Source organism: Bombina bombina, chromosome 3, assembly GCF_027579735.1.
Source record: "Bombina bombina isolate aBomBom1 chromosome 3, aBomBom1.pri, whole genome shotgun sequence".
NCBI lineage: Eukaryota > Metazoa > Chordata > Amphibia > Anura > Bombinatoridae > Bombina > Bombina bombina.
The window spans coordinates 1,256,219,017-1,256,240,038 of record NC_069501.1 but is presented as its reverse complement, the minus strand read 5'-3'; the positions used below and the strand labels follow the sequence as shown (position 1 = coordinate 1,256,240,038).

Sequence of the window (21,022 nt, the reverse complement as noted above, 5' to 3'; positions counted from 1 at the left end):
TCCTCATGTTCTGCAAATTGTGACGCAGTATCGGACATGGCTCTCACATCATCAGCGCGTTCTGTCCTTAACCCAGAGCTATCGCGCTTGCCTCTTAATTCTGGCAATTTAGATAATACCTCTGTCATAACAGCAGCCATGTCTTGCAAAGTGATTTGTAAGGGCCTCTCTGATGTACTTGGCGCCACAATATCACGCGCCTCCTGAGCGGGAGGCGAAGGTACTGACACGTGAGGAGAGTTAGTCGGCATAACTTCCCCCCTCGTTGTCTGGTGATAATTTCTTTACAGATAAAATTTGACTTATTTAAAGTGACATCAATACATTTAGTACACATATTTCTATGGGGCTCCACATTGGCCTTCAAACATAGTGAACAAACAGATTCATCTGTGTCAGACATGTTTAAACAGACTAGTAATGAGACTAGCAATGAGACTAGCAAGCTTGGAAAATCCTTTCAAATAAGTTTACAAGCAATATAAAAAACGCTACTGCGCCTTTAAGAAGCACAAAAAACTGTCACAGTTGAAATAACAATGAACCAAATCAGTTGAAGACCCCTGAGCTCTCTAGAGACGTCCTGGATCAAGGAGGAAGAAGCAGGAAGACTGTGACTGAATTTTTACTGCGCAAAAAAGCGCTAAAATAAAAATAGGCCCCTCCCACTCATATTACAACAGTGAGAAAACTCAGTTAACCTTTTCTATGCAGAAATATACGTCAGCCATGTGGAAAAAATCATGCCCCAAAAGATTTATCACCAAAGTACCTCACAAAAACGAATAACATGCCAGTAAACGTTTTAAACATACATTTTAAAAGTTATGTAGTGTTATCAATAAGCCTACTACTAGTCGCTTCTACTGCAGTTAAGGCTCATATATTACTTCAGTATTAACAGCATTTTCTTAGTCAAATTCCATTCCTTAGAAAATTACTTACTGCACATACATTCATCAGCCTGATACCAGTCACTACTACTGCATTTAAGGCTGTACTTACATTACATCGGTATCAGCAGTATTTTCTTAGTCAATTCCATTCCTTAGAAAAATATTTTACTGCACATACCTCATCTGCAGGGAACCCCGCATGCTGTTCCCTTTCTGAAGTTACCCCACTCCTCAGAATGTGCGAGAATAGCCAGTGGATCTTAGTTACTTCTGCTAAGATCATAGAAAACGCAGGCAGATTCTTCTTCTAAATACTGCCTGAGAGAAAAAACAGCACACTCCGGTGCCATTTAAAATAACAAACTTTTGATTGAAGAAATAATTAAGTATAAAAACTCCACACACCTCTCACACCTTCCTACTATGTTGAGTGTTGCAAGAGAATGACTGGATATGACATGGAGGGGAGGAGCTATATAGCAGCTCTGCTTTGGGTGATCCTCTTGCAACTTCCTGTTGGGACTGAATACACTTAACAAGAGAAACCTGTATTTGTAGATTGTTATTTATATACTCATTAGGGGTCTTGGTGCTATGTAGCCTTAGAACTGTAAACTAAAAATAGGTGAAGTGAACCCCCTAAAAAAAAAAAAAAATACCTATATACAGCACTCTGGGTCCTATATAGCAATATAAACAATTACAATATGATTGTGTTCACATTTATAACATCTATACAATACATGTATAAATAATAAAACCTGAACTGTGTTGGGAATAAATGCTCCTGGTAAGGGAGTTATTAAAATAATTAATTACTTTGTGACAGGTATGTAAATCACTTTATATAGAATCACAGGCTTATCATAGGTGAAATCAATAGGATAGATAAGCTCTGTGTGAATTATGTTGTAGTATAGAAAGCTATTAATTAAGCAAAATAACCACTCTCCGGTAATAAAGATAATTTACTTTCAAATGTCGGGTAAGCTATTGGTTACTATTGGCTGGCCTCCTAAAAATAAATATAGCAAGTCACCTAAAAATCTTGGCAGTCTATATAATACCATAAATTAAAGGGTCAGTAAATTCAGACATTGTAAAAGCCAACACTAACCACCTCTATATCCTTACATTAGAACCGCATTGTTCATTTTGAAGAAAGAATAATTCTAACATGTTTTATGAACTAATAATTATTGTAGCCTAAGCATTACTAGACGTCCGTTCTCCAACCCCTCCACGGCATCTCAAATGTGGGCGGTATAGACCGACTCTGTACTTCCCACATGCAAATGACGTGAGGCCCATAATATTTTGGGTAAACATTAATGAGCCTTATGAAAAAGTCATCTTAACTACAAAGAACCAGAATCAAGAACTATCAGCCTGATAAAGAATGCATCCTGCTCCATCACCTGGTGAGTCGGCAGGTATGGTGCAAGCAGCCCGGTGGGAAAAGCTTAAGCAGCCTCCAACTTTACTTACTTGAAATACTTCCAGAGAGGGAACTCAGCTTTGTCCATCCTATGATGAGGAAGTGAGACCATCTTCATATAGGTAAAAGGGGTGTGGTTTATTTCTGTCCACACCCCCTACTGGTTATAGCAAGGTAGGTGCAAGATACTGAGTTACAACTCTAAAACAAATTGTTTTCACATACGTACAATGACTTGCTGAATATGAAAATCAGCCCCGGCACTGCAGACCTACCCTTTTATGGTGGAAGAAGAAGCAACACGATGCAGCTCTAGAAAGCGCACTTCAGTTTTTCGTCTAAAGGGCATGTTGGGAGACATGGATTCTTCAGAGCTGGACATGCTATCACAGGATGGAAGGCGAGCTGCAAGCAGAAATAACTACAGATTAGACATATGGGTATTATATTGTTAATGTAAATTTAATAAACAGTAAACTCAAAAATAGTAAGTACTATAGCAATAGAACAGAATGCTATAATGTGAACCACTTGCTCACCAAATAATGAAATAATCAAAGTAGATTCTCTGAAATTCAGCTTAAGTGCATCCAGAAAGGTCACATTACCTACCTTTTTGCTGCAGAAATTTGGTAAGGTTGTCATTTAAACATAACTCTTCTTCATTGTCCAGGACAAACCGTAGGATAGAGGCAAGTTCAGCCTATGAGCAAATAAAGTCAGGAAGTCAATATGTGGGGAAAAAAAAAACAAGAACAAAACACCACACTTTAGAGACTGCTGAAACAAGATTCCTCTGTATGTCTGCTCTATGTACTATTAATCTACAGCTTAATAAAATGCAACCAACCCTAAGAGTCAGCATACACCAAGCATTATCCTGCCATTCACACGTATAAAAAAAAAACATTTCCCAAATTTGCCATTTCCTTACTCAAGAAACTACAAAAAATAAAAATCCTTCATTTTGTCACGCACTGAGTACTGCAACTTACTCCTAATATGCCTTCCCAAATCCCGCCTGCCCCCCCCCCCCCATATCTATCATGAAAGCTTCAGCTAGACTGATCCACCAATCTACATCAGCTGCTCTGCCAGTCTCTATACTGGCTCCCCATACACACTACAATACAATTCAAAAGTATTAATCTAACATACAAAGCACTCAACAGCTTCACTCCCAACTAGATTTTGTCTCATCTCCAAATATTTCCCACCTCGTCCTTTTCAATCAACCTCTGACCTACGTCTCTCTACTCATTATCTCTACGTCCCACTCCCGCCTCTAAGACTTCTCCCGCACTGCTCCAGTACTCTGAAAAGCTCTACCCCGCTTCATCAGATGGTCTCCAACCTTGTATAATTCGAGGAGCTCTTTGAAAGCCCACCTATTACAGAGGCTTACCATCTGTTGTCTAATGGTTATTCATACTAAGCAAAATAAATCTTGAACTACATTGACTCACAGCTGCAGCTACTATCCACGTGACAAACTACCCCAAACCTTATGTCTCTGCACCCTCAACCTGTACACTGTAAGCTCTACAGATCGGGGAACTCCTCTTCCTGTACCAACTTATTATCATCATCGGTAATTTGTGGAGCGCCAACAGATTCCGCAGCGCTATAAACATAGGCGATATACAAGGTAACATTAATAGAGATCAAATGGGTAGAGGGCCGTGCCGAGAGTCGCACTGTTGTAGTCAACTCTTATGAAGATGATCTGCAAACAGCCAGGCTCATAGGCTTACATGCTAAGGGGGATCAAGGGGATAACAAAGGAGGAGAGGAACTGGGGGTTCGGAAAGGTTAGTGTATGTTGTATGCATCCCTGAACAGTAGTCTTCAGGGAGTGCTTGAAGCTTAACTTGTTTTGTTTCGCCTGTTATGTATTTGTATTAGACACTAAACATTACCTGTGTTTTGTAATCAAGATTCTCGGCTTCCTTTGGATTTTTTGAGTTCATATTGGAGTAGTAGAGAAGCAGCACAATGATCTAGAAATAGAAGAAAATGTTCTAAAAACAGGTCTATGTAAATTTCTTATTGCGCTCAAAAATAATCTAAAACCCCTCACCGGCTATCATTCTCTGCTACAATTTGTGTTTTAATTTCTTGTTCTTACGTTACGGACCAACACATCTCAAACCTCATGACGTATCATCCTAACCTGTCATTCTCTTCCACTTACCAGCCCTCTACAAAAAACGACGCCACAATCTCAAAAACCTTACTTTTCACTTAAAGGGGCACAAAACACCTAAAGACTTTCATTAATGATTCAAACAAACAGAAGTAATTTGGAAAGTTGTTTACAATTCCATGCTATTATATAATTTGCTTTGTTCTCTTGGTATACATTGTTGAAAAGCATACCTAGGTAGGCTCAGGAGCTGGGAGCTTGCTGGACAAACTAGTAGGATGGGCAGTAATAGATCTAAGAGGAGACTGCCCTGCCTCTAATTTAGCCTTACTAAACAAACTAGAGGCTTGTTTAAAGGGATATGAAACCCACAAATGTTTTAATCAGTCAGACAGAGCACAACAATTAAAAAAGTTACCAATTTATTTCTATCACATTTGCTTTGTTCCCATGATATTCTGTGTTGGATACCTAGGTAGCATCTGGAGCACTACATGGCAGGAAATAGTGCTGCCCTCTAGTGCTCTTGCAAAGGGATAACATTCTTGCAAAACTGCTGCCATATAGTGCTCCAGAAATGGTCCAGCACCTAAGCTTACGTCCCTGCTTTTCAACAAAAGATACCAAGAGAATGAAGAAAAAAGTAAATTTATGCTTACCTGATAAATTAATTTCTTCTATGATACGGCGAGTCCACTGATTCATCCTTTACTTGTGGGATATTATCCTCCTGCTAACAGGAAGTGGCAAAGAGCACCACAGCAGAGCTGTCTATATAGCTCCTCCCTTAGCTCCACCCCCAGTCATTCGACCAAAGGTACAGGAAGAAAAAGGAGAAACTAAAAGGTGCAGAGGTGACTGAAGTTTTAAAATAAAATAAAATTATAATCTGTCTTAAAATGACAGGCCAGGCCGTGGACTCGTCGTACCATAGAAGAAATTAATTTATCAGGTAAGCATAAATTTACTTTTCTTCAATAAGGTACGACGAGTCCACGGATTCACCCTTTACTTGTGGGATACAATACCAAAGCTACAGGACAATGATGAACGGGAGGGACAAGACAGATGGCTAAACAGAAGGCACCACTGCTTGAAGAACTTTTCTCCCAAAAATAGCCTCCGAAGAAACAAAAGTATCAAATTTGTAAAATTTGGAAAAGGTATGAAGCGAAGACCAAGTCGCAGCCTTACAAATCTGTTCAACAGAAGCATCATTTTTAAAAGCCCATGTGGAAGCCACCGCTCTAGTAGAGTGAGCTGTAATCCTTTCAGGAGGCTGCTGTCCAGCAGTCTCGTATGCCAAACGGATGATGCTTTTTAGCCAAAAAGAAAGTTAGCCGTAGCTTTTTGACCTCTACGCTTTCCAGAATAGACAACAAACAAAGAAGATGTTTGACGAAAATCTTTGGTCGCTTGCAAGTAAAACTTCAAAGCACGAACCATGTCCAAGTTGTGCAACAGATCCTTCTTCTTAGAGGAAGGATTAGGACACAGAGAAGGAACAACAATTTCCTGATTAATATTCCTATTAGTAACAACCTTAGGAAGGAATCCAGGTTTGGTACGCAAAACCACCTTATCAGCATGGAAAACAAGATAAGGTGAGTCGCATTGCTATGCAGATAGTTCAGAAATTCTTCGAGCCGAAGAGATAGCAACTAAAAACAGAACTAAATTCAAACTCCCTGGTGGAGCAACAGGTTTAAAACACAGACTTGATTTTAACTAAAGCCTGACAGAACAACTGAACGTCTGGAACATCTGCCAGACGCTTGTGCAGTAAAATTGATAAAGCAGATATCTGTCCCTTTAAGCAACTAGCTGATAACCCCTTCTTCAAACCTTCTTGGAGAAAGGACAAAATCCTAGGAATCCTAATCTTACTCCATGAGTAGCCTTTTGATTCACACCAATAAAGATATTTACACCATATCTTATGATAAATTTTCCTAGTGACAGGCTTTCGAGCCTGAATTAAGGTATCTATGACCGAATCAGAGAATCCCCGCTTGGATAAAATCAAGCGTTCAATCTCCAGGCAGTCAGCCGCAGAGAAACTAGATTTGGATGCTGGAACGGACCCTGAATCAGAAGGTCCTGTCGCAGTGGAAGAGAAGACATGTCCACCAGGTCTGCATACCAAGACCGGCGTGGCCACGCAGGCGCTATCAAAATCACCGAAGTTCTCTCCTGTTTGATTCTGGCAAACGAGGAAGGAGAGGAAATGGTGGAAACACATAAGCCAGGTTGAACGACCAGGGTACTGCTAGAGCATCTATCAGTACCGCTTGAGGATCCCTTGATCTGGACCCGTAACAAGGAAGTTTGGCGTTCTGACGAGACGCCATCAGATCCAATTCTGGTGTGCCCCATTGCTGAATCAATTGTGCAAACACCTCCGGATGGAGTTCCCACTCCCCCGGATGAAAAGTCTGACGACTTAGAAAATCCACTTCCCAGTTCTCCACTCCTGGGATATAGATTGCTGATAGATGGCAAGAGTGAGTCTCTGCCCATCGAATTATTTTAGTAACCTCTATCATCGCTAGAGAACTGATGATTGATATATGCTACAGTCGTGATATTGTCCGACTGGAATCTTATGAATCTGGCCGAAGCCAGCTGAGGCCACGCCTGAAGCGCGTTGAATATCGCGCTCAGTTCTAGAATATTGATCGGGAGGAGAGCCTCCTCCTGAGTCCACAAACCCTGAGCTTTCAGGGAATTCCAGACTGCACCCCAGCCCAATAGGCTGGTGTCCGTAGTCACTATGACCCATGCCGGCCTGCGGTAACACATTCCCTGGGACAGATGATCCTGTGACAACTACCAAAGAAGAGAGTCTCTGGCCTCTTGATCCAGATTTATCTGAGGAGATAAATTTGCATAGTCCCCATTCCACTGTTTGAGCATGCATAGTTGCAGTGGTCTGAGATGCAAGCGAGCAAACTGAACTATGTCCATTGCCGCTACCATTAGTCTGATTACCTCCATACACTGAGCCACTGAAAAAAAGAGGAATGGAATGAAGAGCTCGGAAGGTGGTGAAAATCTTTGATTTCCTGACCTCCATCAGAAAAATTTTCATGTCCACCGAATCTATCAGAGTTCCCAGGAATGGAGCTCTTGTGAGGGGGATAAGTGAACTATTTTTTACGCTCACCTTCCACCCGTGAGATCTTAGAAAAGCCAACACGATGTCCGTGTGAGACTTGTCTATTTGGTAAGTCGACGCCCGAATTAAGATATCGTCCAGATAAGGCGCCACTGATATGCCCCGCGGCCTTAGAACCGCCAGAAGGGACCCTTGCACCTTTGTGAAAATTTTGGGAGCTGTGGCCAACCCGAAGGGAAGAGCCACAAACTGGTAATGCTTGTCCAGAAAGGGGAACCTGAGGAACTAGTGATGATCTTTGTGGATAGGGGATGTGTAGATACGCATCCTTTAAGTCCATGGTGGTCATATATTCACCCTTCTGGATCATTGGTAAAATAGTCCGAATGATCTCCATCTTGAAGGATGGGACTCTGAGGAATTTGTTTAGGATCTTGAGATCTAAAATTGGTCTGAAGTTTCCCTCTTTTTTGGGAACCACAGACAGATTGGAGTAGAACCCCTGCCCCTGTTCTGTTTTCGGAACTGGGCAGATCACTCCCATGGTATATAGGTCTTCTACACAGCGTAAGAACGCCTCTCTTTTTGTCTGGTTTACAGACAATTGAGAAAGATGGAATCTCCCCCTTGGAGGACAATCTTTGAAATCTAGAAGATACCCCTGGGTTACGATTTCTAAAGCCCAGGAGTCCTGAACGTCTCTTGCCTGAGCAAAGAGAGAAAGTCTGCCCCCTACTAGATCCGGTCCCGGATTGGGGGCTACCCCTTCATGCTGTCTTGGAGACAGCAGCAGGCTTCTTGGCCTGTTTACCCTTGTTCCAAGTCTGGTTAGATCTCCAGACTGACTTGGATTAAGCAAAATTCCCCTCTTGCTTTGCAGCAGGGGAAGAGGTAGAGGGACCACCTTTTAAGTTTCGAAAGGAATGAAAATTATTTTGTTTGGTCCTCATCTTATTTGTCTTATCCTGAGGAAGGGCATGGCCTTTCCCTCCAGTGATGTCTGAAATTATCTCTTTCAGTTCAGGCCAAAATAGGGTCTTACCCTTGAAAGGGATGGCTAAAAGCTTAGATTTTGATGACACATCAGCAGACCAGGACTTAAGCCATAACGCGCTAAAATGGCAAAACCTAAATTATTTGGCGCTAATTTAGCCAGTTGAAAAGCGGCATCTGTAATGAAAGAATTAGCTAGCTTGAGAGCCCTAATTCTATCCAGAATATCATCTAATGGGGTCTCAACCTGAAGAGCCTCCTCCAGAGCCTCGAACCAAAAAGCAGCTGCAGTAGTTACGGGAACAATGCACGCTATAGGTTGGAGAAGAAAACCCTGATGAACAAATATTTTCTTTAGGAGACCCTCTAATTTTTTATCCATAGGATCTTTGAAAGCACAACTGTCCTCAATAGGTATAGTTGTACGCTTAGCCAGGGTAGAAATAGCTCCCTCCAACTTAGGGACCATCTGCCACGAGTCCCACATGGTGTCTGATATGGGAAACATTTTCTTAAAAGTAGGAGCGAACGGAATACCTGGTCTATCCCACTCCTTAGTAACAATGTCCGAAATCCTCTTAGGGACCGGAGAAACATCAGTGTAGGCAGGAACCTCTAGAAATCTGTCTATTTTACACAATTTCTCTGGAACTACAATAGGGTCACAATCATCCAGAGTCGCTAAAACCTCCCTGAGCAATAAGCGGAGGTGTTCTAGTTTAAAATTTAAAATCCGTCATATCTGTGTCTGTCTGAGGGAACATATTTCCTGAATCAGAAATCTCTCCATCAGACAGCAAATCCCTCACCCCCAACTCAGAACATTGTGAGGGTACATCGGATAAGGCTAATAAAGCGTCAGAGGGCTCAGCATTTGTTCTCACACCAGACCTACTGCGCTTCCCCTGCAACCCAGGCAGCTTAGATAAAACCTCTGTGAGGGTAGTATTCATAACTGCGGCCATATCTTGCAGGGTGAAAGAATTAGACGCACTAGAAGTACTTGGCTTCACTTGTGCGGGCATTAATGGTTGTGACACTTGAGGAGAATTAGATGGCATAACTTGATTCCCTTCTGACTGAGAATCATCCTGCGACATACTTTTAGTAGCTAAAATATGTTCTTTGCAATTTATTGACCTTTCAGTGCATGAGGGACACATTCTAAGTGGGGGTTCCACAATGGCTTCTAAACATATTGAACAATTACTTTCTTCAATGTCAGACATGTTGAACAGGCTAGTAATGACTACAAACAAGCATGAAAACACTTTATTTAGTGAAAAAAATAGCAATCTTAAAAAAACGGTACTGCGCATTTAAGAGAAAAAAAGCATACACGTTCTGCAAAACTGCTTTAAAATGCACCAAATTTTTCAAATTTTTGCATGCAGACTCAATGTGTAGTTGAGTTTGCCCCACAAGGAAATTTAACCCTTTGTGCAATCCGGTTTGTGGGGTAAACTTAACTACACCCCCAGCACCTTGCCACAGCCCTGCTGTGGCTCCTACCTGTCCTCAGGGATAGTGAATATATATAATATATAGCTTAAAGCTTCGATTTGGCCCAAAACATTCACAAGGGCCCTCAGGAGTTGGAGCTTGCTGAGTGAAAACAACTGCCCATCTGAGGCGCGAAAATAGGCCCCGCCCATCTCACTTGATGTCTCTACAGCCTCAAAGAACCACACCAGAGCGGTTTTAAACTAGCCATGTGGATCCTGAGACCCAAAAAAAAATAAGCCAAGTGTACCCTCAATAAAGTTGCCCAAAAAGTTATTGCCCACAAACATTCAAAACTCAGTGTCAACCATTTTTTGATTAGCCCCTTATGCAAGCTTAGTAATGCCTGTCTATAGCTCTTAGGATTACTGCTTACCCCTACCCTCATGGGGATACTGTCAGCCTTTCTGAAATACCACAGTCTCTCCAGAAAAAATTACTGAACATACCTCACTGCTATATAGCATGAAATCGTTCCTCACACTGAAGTTTCCTGTACTCCTCAGCCATTCTGTAGGAACTGCTCTGGATCTTAGTGACAAATGCTAAGATCATCATCCTCCAGGCAGCATTCTTCATCCATCTGCTGCCTGAGAGTAAATAGTACACACCGGTACCATTTAAAACAAAAAAACTCTTGCTTGAAGAAATAAAAACTAATATTTTATCACCTCTTTCACTTTACCCTTCCTAGTACTTAGAGTAGGCAAAGAGAATGACTGGGGGGTGGAGCTATATAGACAGCTCTGCTGTGGTGCTCTTTGCCACTTACTGTTAGCAGGAGAATAATATCCCACAAGGATGAATCCGTGGACTCGTCGTACCTTATAGAAGAAATAGAAATAAATAAGTGGTTTAAAATTGCTACTCTATTTGAATCATGAGAGAAACTTAGGTTTCATGTCCCTTTAAAACCGCTCTTGCTTTTGTGCAGATGGTGCTTGTTCTACACTCAATAGAGACCAAAAAGTAAAATCTATAAACTGCTGACGCTGCAAAGGCTAAAGAGCTAGGGAGAGCTTTACTCCTTAAATATGACCATTAAATACTATAGAGTTGCATAATAATAAAATATAATTACGCTTACTTTCAATTTCAAAGAATTAGATTATTCTGACAAGTTTTAAAGTTAGTTTCATTTTTCCAACCCCCCGCATCATGTGACAGCCATCAGCCAATTACAGAATGCATAGAACTGAATTCTTGCACATGCTCAGTAGTAACTGGCGTCTCAGAAACTGTGCACAATTTAATAGAGGCAGAGAACCAGAAAGTATCTAAAACTGCTGCTCTATCGGAATTATGAAAATTTCGTTTTTAACTTTAGTTTTCCTGTATTGCTGAAATACAACTTTTTAATTAAATGTGATAATCAAAAGATGGAAAGGTATCATAAGTCAGCACTTTCCATTCATTTAGAACAGATGGACAACATATGCAACATGTCTCAGGTGGTATAACGGCAAAACTAAACATTCTCAAAATAAACTTTGTTGCAAAGCCAATCCAGGCTTGTTACTTGAGTACACACAGCTAGCCACAGATATGAAGCAGGGTTAGGCTTGTGAGGTCTGTAGTGTGTATTTTAAGTTCGGACACCAAGAAAACCCATTTTCATAGTTAAATTACAGAAAACAGGGAGAAAAATAATGAAAATATATTGCAAAATAGCTTAAAAGGGACACAAGTCAAAATTAAACTCAAGATTCAAATAGAAACTTCAAATCAACATCTTTTTTTGTTTTTATTTGTATAGCCCTGCACATACCACAGGAAATTTAGTCAAACTGTGCAGCCTTTTATATGCACACTGAGGCAACAGCTCCTACTGAGCATGTGCAAGAGATTTGTCACATGATACAAGGGTCGGCAAACTGAAGTCATTTTTTTTTATTTTTATTAAATCTGTTTATTGCCTTTTATTATGTATTTGATGGTTACGCACTTCTACTGCATTTAATGATCCTTTAACTACATTTTATTTTACAATCTCAAGATATTTACTGCCCCTTAACTTACCTTTTTAACCCCTTAAATTCTTATCTCAAGGCAGCTGGCCGCTCAGTGTCAGCACTGCTTTATTTAAGTTGTGACAAGGTGGTCAGTAGACCCAATCAGAAGATGTATAGCATGCTCTATTGTAGAAGCACACGACTGCCCCTCCACTACACACAGAATACTGCACCGCTGCTATACACACACAAGTCTTGTTACATAGGATTACACAAGTACTCTGGTTTTTATAGGGGGTGTGGCAGAGCACCTCTAGTATATTCAATAGTGTGAGCCCTCCAACTTTTGATTGGCTGTACTGCACATCTTGACAAAACAGTGTTGGAATGTTTGGCTAGCAGGGTCAGGTTAAAAAGTTAAGTATGTTTCTTACTGCACTGATTCCGTTGCAGCATTGTTGTTAATTTAGAATCACTTTAACAAGACTGATTCATTCAAAATAGGTAAAGAACTGCAGTAAAAGCAAAGGATAGACACGATTAGTAATAGTAAGTTTATATAATGCTGCTCTAATAGCCAGAATATACAATACATAGCTTTCTACTCTCCACACATCAGTGAATGGTTTCATGGAATGCTACAGAATTCCTTGACCAGCGCTTCATCCCTGAACACCGCCAGAGAAGCCTTTTATAGCAGCCATTGTCGTCTTGCTCACAAGTCTAAATGAATCAACATTGCCATCTTCAGAGACCACACTCCAAGCTGAATGTTATCTTTTATAGCGAAGTCCCTTAATTCATCTCAATATCATTATGCTAAATATATGCTGGGCAAGGGGAGATTACCTTGGAAAGCTCAGGTTCTAGATCTTCTCCATGCAGAATCTTCTGCCACTGAACCAGATTTTCTGCGGAGGAGCCATATCTACAGTACCCTGTACGAAGTGGTAGATGAAATGGAAGACTCAAGTGAGAAAAAGCAACGACACTAATAAGTTTCTAAAATACATTTAGACAATTTTATTTATTTTTTAAAAAGGAGGAAATGTTAGCCCTATAAAAGTCTCTTTAGATGAATGAAACCACGAGTGTTGAGGAATATTAGAATTAAAAGTACTTTAGGCTTATATTGAAGACTCTGCACATTCAGATGCTGCGGTTGCGTTGTTGTGCAAAGTGTGTAGGGGAATACTCATCAAATGCTTAGACTTTAGAATGAGTCTTAAACGGGACAGTCTACCCCAAAAACAAATTTCGATAGCCAACGCCTTAACTACCCATTCCCCAGCTTTACACAACCAACATTGTTATATTAATATACTTTAACATTTAAACCTCTAAATTTCTGCCTGTTTCTAAGCCACTCAAGACCGCCTTTTAAAGGAACATGAAACCCATTTTTTTCTTTCATGATTCAGAAAGAGCATGCAATTTTATATAACTTTCTAATTTGCTTCTATTATGTAATTTGCTTCATTCTCTTGATATCCTTTGCTGAAAAGCATATCTAGATAGGCTCATGGACTTCTGATTGGTGGCTGCACATAGATGCCTCGTGTGATTGGCTCACCCATGTGCATTGATATTTTTTCAACAAAGTATATTTAAAGAATGAAGCAAACCAGATAATAAAAGAAAATTGGGATGTTTAAAATTGTATTCTCTACCTCAATCATGAAAGAAAATTTTTGGGTTTAGTGTCCCTTTAAATCAGAGCATTTTTATAGCTTTTCACAGCAAGACACTGCTAGTTCTTGTGTGCCAAATAGATAACATTGTGCTCAATCCCTTGGAGTTATTCATGAGGCAGGCTATTAAGTCTGAGATAAGGGGGCAGTCTGCAGAAGTTTAGATACAAGGCAACCACAAGAGGTAAGAAGTATATTAATTTAACAGTGTTTGTTAGGCAAAACCCTGGAATGGATAATAAGGTATTATCTATCTTTTTACAACAAATACTTTGGTGTAGCCTGTCCCTTTAAATACCTAAAAACAAGTGACACACTAGGATACAGATTATACTGGCCAACACCTACAGTAAATAATGTTAGTTCTTCGCCTCTCTATTGCATAAGAACATCAGAAGGGGCCGCCATGTAATTTAGTTTTGCATATCCTTCTCATGCTGATCCCACTTACTTTGTAAAAAGGTGCATAGATATTTGATCCGGTCGTCCAGTGGCTCCTGCAGAATCTGAGCAGTCTCTTCTGCATTCCCGTTACTAAAACAACAGGTCAGCACAAACGGCATACAACATTACTGTGTGTAACAACGGATATAAAAGAGACAAACCAAATAAATCACAAAGCGTTATTGGATAGTTATTTTGATAAAGAAGGAGTTATCCTCATAATTAAAAGGACCTTTAATATAGTTATATAAAACTGAAGTCTACATAGCACCTCTACTCAAATGAACGCACATTTTTTCACGCTAGGTGATCATCTGGCTATTAAAACTTACGTAAGGGCTTTATTTTAAAGAAGAGCTTCCGTGCTTTAAAATAAGGGGTCTTGGGTGTCTCTAGGCCTTTTTGGTGACCTATTATAAAGTGCCTAGAGAACTCCTCATTAAAATTAAATATTAATGTTTAACTTAATGTTGGTGCACGTGTGTGTCCCCCCCCCCCATTAAACGCAAGAGCCAAAACAAGAAGTTATCCCCATAAATTAGGGTCTTTGGGTAAAGTTATACAACTGATGTGCACACAGGGGCTCCCATAAGCCTCAAATACAGGTATAAATCTCCAAATCTGGAATTCCAAAATCCAAACTTTTTAATTCATTTTTTTTTTTTTAAATAAAAAAAAAAAATATAAAAACTACTATTTCTCCCCACCTGTAATCACAATCTTCTCGGTCTGTGTCTTTGGTTTGATTTCAGTGTTGTAAAATGCAAAGGCTAGTCTATATTTATTTAAAACAAATATTACCTTTCTGATTACAGTACTATCTTTCTGAGGGTACTGTGAATACAAAAAGTATTAAAATTATATAAAGCTACCTTTAGGTTTATAAGCTGCATCATGATGTGTAAATATTACCTAAATGACAGAAGATGTTTTGAATTGTTCCCATTCCCTCTACAGGCAGTAACATTTTACAGATGCAAATATTCCAAAATCCAAACCTTTCCCGGTCCCACGCAGTTGGATAAAGGGTTTTCTACCTGTACTTGCACATTTATGCCAGGTGATCACTAATACCACAGCGATCCCCTGGCAATAAAAACATATAGGGGCTTAGGGACTTTATAAAAAGGGGTAATGAGGGTCTCTAGGCCTTTTTGAAAGCCCACTATAAGTGTAAATGTATTTTATTTATTTTTTAATGTGCGTTAACTTTACATGCCCAAGATTACACAACATCTGAAAGCGCATGGAGTGGAGATTGTGAGGTTTGAATATTTACCCTCTATCCAGCTCCCCTTAGGCTCCTTGAAGGACCAGTTCACTCATGGGAATGTAGTTCATTAGCAGCAATAACACCGTATTAACAAGTAAAGGAGATGATAATACATAAATGAATTAGTTTGTAAAATATATAATTTAACATTTTTTGTCTTCTTTGCAATTCAGCCCAATGTCCCTGGAACGTCCTGATAAAGGGACAGTGCTACAATCCTCAATTACCCTGCCCCATGGCCAATCAAAGTGCTTTAGTAAATGATATGCTAAACCTCCAATGTGGACACACAATCAGCAGCTAACAAAAATTAAAATATCACTCCCAACACTTTGCATTTATATTTCTCTGGAAGCAGAATTGCATAAGACCTGGGTGATTTTCTATATTTTTTAGTTTGGTTACATAACCGTTACTCTGTGTAGAGACCTTTCCTTGTATATGATCTAGCAACAGAAACTGCTGCATAATATACAACCTGCCGCTTAGTCAGTCCTCTCTGTAATGCAAACTGAATAATCGGTTACAGCTGCAAGATGGTATACAATGTTTGCACACACCTAAGTTATACAGCCGTGATCTGTGAGACTGGCAGTGGGAAAATTACATTTGCTTTCTAGCCAATTGAAGCTTCATGCCGATGCGGATTTGACGTCTCAGTTGAATACATACAGGTCAGTGTCAAAGTGTGTTCAAAGACAGGAGTGGAATTCTGTTGCAAACGATTTTTTTCTTTAAATAAGTTGCAGACAGATGTCACTGACCTGTATGTATTCAAGCTCTAAGAAAAAAACTGCTCACTACTCAACACTGAGCCAGGGGGGTGGAGCATGTGCTATGCACTGAAGGCAGGAAGACCAGAGTGGCCGCACAGCCCAAACATAACTAAAAGGGGTAAGGGTTAAGTGATAACATCTGAGATTTCAAAAAAAATATTTTCAGAGAAAGAAAATGAGGTTTATTGTATGCTCAGCACTAGTATATTTAAAGGGACAGTTTACTCAAAAAAAATTCACCTCTTTAATTTGTTACCAATGATCCACTTTACCTGCTGAAGTGTATTAAATTGTTTACAAGTATTTCCATTACCCTTATATTGGCATTTGAAATAGTTTATTTAGCCTTTGGTATCCCCACCCATCCTGAAAGTTTTTGTCCTCAAGGCCAAGCTGTGTTAACAGTCAGTAGAATAAATTAAATTACACACCCAGTGGGTTATAGAAGAGATAAGGTAATAAAATGTTAATTTTCCATTGTTTTTTTAAGTATTGGTGATTGGTTTATGGACAGATATAAGATAAAGAAGCAGGTGTATGTGCACAATGTAATAAAGTAATGCAATCTGATTATATCTAGATATAAGATAGACACATATATATGTACACAATGTGATACAGTAATGAGATCCGATTATACCTACAGATATAAGATACAGACACATGTATATGTACATAATGTGATAAAGTAATGAGATCTGATTATACCTACAGATATAAGATAAAGACACATGTATATGTACACAATGTGATAAAGTAATGAGATCCGATTATACCTACAGATATAAGATACAGACACATGTATATGTACATAATGTGATAAAGTAATGCGATCTGATTATACCTACAGATATAAGATAAAGACACATGTATATGTACACAATGTGATAAAGTAATGCGATCTGATTATACCTACAGATATAAGATAAAGACACATGTATATGTACATAATGTGATAAAGTAATGCAATCTGATTATATCTACAAGCTCAACAACTCATTTTATTAGGTTGTGGCTTCAAAACACAAAATCAGCTAATTCATATACACAAAGAAGCCTTAAAAAGCAAATCACATACATTTTAGACTCTGCAGCTGGTAATTTTTTTTTTATAGAAACACATTAAGGGAAAAATAATTTTATAGTATACTGTCCCTTTAACTATGCCAGCAGTTTCAAATAAAAAAAATCTTAATTTGGGTAAACTGTCCCTTTAAAGTCAGAATTAAACTTTCAAGAAACAGATAGAGCTCAGAATTTTAAACAACCTTTCAATGTATTTCTGTTATTAGGTTTGCTTAATTCTCTTGGTATCCTTTGTTGAAGGATCAGCAGTGCACTACTGGGAGTTATCTGCACATACAAGCCTGGTCATTGACTAAACTGGTATGTTCAGCTAGCTCCCAGTATTGCATTGCTGCACCTTCAACAAAGGATATCAAGAGAATGAAGCAAATGTGTTTGAAAGGTTATTTAAAACCACTTGCTCTATCTCATGAAATAAAATGTTGGGTTTCGTGTTCTTATAACAATCCCAATCAATAGATGGGTCTTCGCCAGCTCCTATAAATGTAATGTTTTCATGCTGTGTAAAGAGATCATTTTGTCACGGTTCAGTAGCTGCAGCATAAATGATCTTTATAAAGCTCTTCAGGCAGGTGGATTCGCCTGTACTACTCACAGTTTTGTGACTATCTTAATCAAGACGTTCAGATCCTGAAGCTGAGACAATCGATCAATAGGTTCGTCCACCTTCAGGCTGTTAACCTGCAACCAAATAGATTAACGCTAAATAAACGTGCCAACACCAATACAAACGTAACACAGAATGCAACATTCCTGCCATACAAGAGAGCACATTTTAGGTTTCACGTAACACAGGCCAAATGAATTACAGGAGCAGACGTGCATTTGTTAGTTTCATATTAAAACAAATGCCCAATATGGCCCCCACCGGCATTAATCTGTTCTTTTCAGAGCCATATTTCTTATTCTAAAAGTGCAAGACACAAATATCTTGATTTGCACTGACCTTTGTGTGTTGCAATTTCACAAGAAGAAAAATCGGGCTATGAAAAGAGCCAAATGCAGCTGGCGGGGGCCAAATTCGGCATTCGTTTAAAATAGAACAAATGCACATTACAGAGAGAGCGCGCGAGAGACACTTTTTATAAAAACACCTCATGTTTCTTATATGTGGTGTGAGGTCAGACCACAGTAAGTACGTTTATTCAAATCAACAAAATGACAAGAGTGCCCAAATGTATGCACCCGTCTAATTTCTTTTTTATGCATATTGCACATTTTCTATTAATCCAATAAACCACATTTCACTACTGAAACATTACTGTGTCCTTCAGTTATTTAATAGATCAAAATGAAATTGCTGATCCAAACACCCAATTATTTATAAATAAAAATCATGAAATTGTCAGTGGTGCCTAAACTTTTGTATACAACTGTAGGTACCAGCTGCGCTAATCATCTGATCCTGGCCTGTGAATGAATGGCAGGTACATAGGCACCAGCTGCGCTAATCATCTGATCCTGGCCTGTGAATGAATGGCAGGTACATAGGCACCAGCTGCACTAATCATCTGATCCTAGCCTGTGAATGAATGGCAGGTACATAGGCACCATCTGCACTAATCATCTGATCCTAGCCTGTGAATGAATGGCAGGTACATAGGCACCAGCTGCGCTAATCATCTGATCCTGACCTGTGAATGAATGGCAGGTACATAGGCACCAGCTGCGCTAATCATCTGATCCTGACCTGTGAATGAATGGCAGGTACATAGGCACCAGCTGCACTAATCATCTGATCCTAGCCTGTGAATGAATGGCAGGTACATAGGCACCATCTGCACTAATCATCTGATCCTAGCCTGTGAATGAATGGCAGGTACATAGGCACCAGCTGCGCTAATCATCTGATCCTGACCTGTGAATGAATGGCAGGTACATAGGCACCAGCTGCGCTCATCATCTGATCCTGACCTGTGAATGAATGGCAGGTACATAGGCACCAGCTGCGCTAATCATCTGATCCTAGCCTGTGAATGAATGGCAGGTACATAGGCACCAGCTGCGCTCATCATCTGATCCTAGCCTGTGAATGAATGGCAGGTACATAGGCACCAGCTGCGCTAATCATCTGATCCTAGCCTATGAATGAATGGCAGGTACATAGGCACCAGCTGCGCTAATCATCTGATCCTGGCCTGTGAATGAATGGCAGGTACATAGGCACCATCTGCACTAATCATCTGATCCTAGCCTGTGAATGAATGGCAGGTACATAGGCACCAGCTGCACTAATCATCTGATCCTAGCCTGTGAATGAATGGCAGGTACATAGGCACCAGCTGCGCTAATCATCTGATCCTGACCTGTGAATGAATGGCAGGTACATAGGCACCAGCTGCTCTAATCTGATCCTGGCCTGTGAATGAATGGCAGGTACATAGGCACCAGCTGCACTAATCATCTGATCCTAGCCTGTGAATAAATGGCAGGTACATAGGCACCAGCTGCACTAATCATCTGATCCTGGCCTGTGAATGAATGGCAGGTACATAGGCACCAGCTGCACTAATCATCTGATCCTGGCCTGTGAATGAATGGCAGGTACATAGGCACCAGCTGCGCTAATCATCTGATCCTGGCCTGTGAATGAATGGCAGGTACATAGGCACCAGCTGCACCAATCATCTGATCCTGGCCTGTGAATGAATGGCAGGTACATAGGCACCAGCTGCACTAATCATCTGATCCTGGCCTGTGAATGAATGGCAGGTACATAGGCACCAGCTGCACTAATCATCTGATCCTGGCCTGTGAATGAATGGCAGGTATATAGGCACCAGCTGCACTAATCATCTGATCCTGGCCTGTGAATGAATGGCAGGTACATAGGCACCAGCTGCACTAATCATCTGATCCTGGCCTGTGAATGAATGGCAGGTACATAGGCACCAGCTGCACTAATCATCTGATCCTGACCTGTGAATGAATGGCAGGTACATAGGCATCAGCTGCGCTAATCTGATCCTGGCCTGTGAATGAATGGCAGGTACATAGGCACCAGCTGCACTAATCATCTGATCCTAGCCTGTGAATGAATGGCAGGTACATAGGCACCAGCTGCGCTAATCATCTGATCCTAGCCTGTGAATGAATGGCAGGTACATAGGCACCCGCTGTGCTTATCTGATCCTGGCCTGTGAATGAATGGCAGGTACATAGGCACCCGCTGTGCTTATCTGATCCTGGCCTGTGAATGAATGGCAGGTACATAGGCACCCGCTGTGCTTATCTGATCCTGGCCTGTGAATGAATGGCAGGTACATAGGCACCAGCTGTGCTTATCTGATCCTGGCCTGTGAATGAATGGCAGGTACATAGGCACCCGCTGTGCTTATCTGATCCTGGCCTGTGAATGAATGGCAGGTACATAGGCACCCGCTGTGCTTATCTGATCCTGGCCTGTGAATGAATGGCAGGTACATAGGCACCCGCTGTGCTTATCTGATCCTGGCCTGTGAATGAATGGCAGGTACATAAGTTGGGATCAGACGTGTTCTCTAAACAATAAATAATTACTTTATGCTGGCACGTGAGAGAGATGGTGAAGCCAATGTATATTTACCCATGAGAGGAGAGCATCCATCTTGTTATTGTGTAGTGCCATGTTTTCCTCCTCTGCAGCTCACTCAAACCCCTGAGGAAAAGTATAAATACAATTAGCATTATTTTTTACATTATGTAGTTTGCAATACAAAGGAACCTG

General features: G+C 40.3%; 1 protein-coding gene across 1 annotated transcript in view; it reads right to left on the bottom strand.

The window, feature by feature from the left end:
- Positions 1-21,022, bottom strand: part of NUMA1 (nuclear mitotic apparatus protein 1) — a gene marked incomplete in the record, with an annotated part of 309,504 nt that overhangs the window by 263,102 nt on the left and 25,380 nt on the right. Inside the window, 7 exon segments of the mRNA XM_053708792.1 lie at positions 2,610-2,739; positions 2,947-3,037; positions 4,254-4,334; positions 12,896-12,984; positions 14,189-14,271; positions 17,912-17,997; positions 20,882-20,953. Coding sequence (XP_053564767.1) covers positions 2,610-2,739; positions 2,947-3,037; positions 4,254-4,334; positions 12,896-12,984; positions 14,189-14,271; positions 17,912-17,997; positions 20,882-20,923 — 602 coding nt within the window.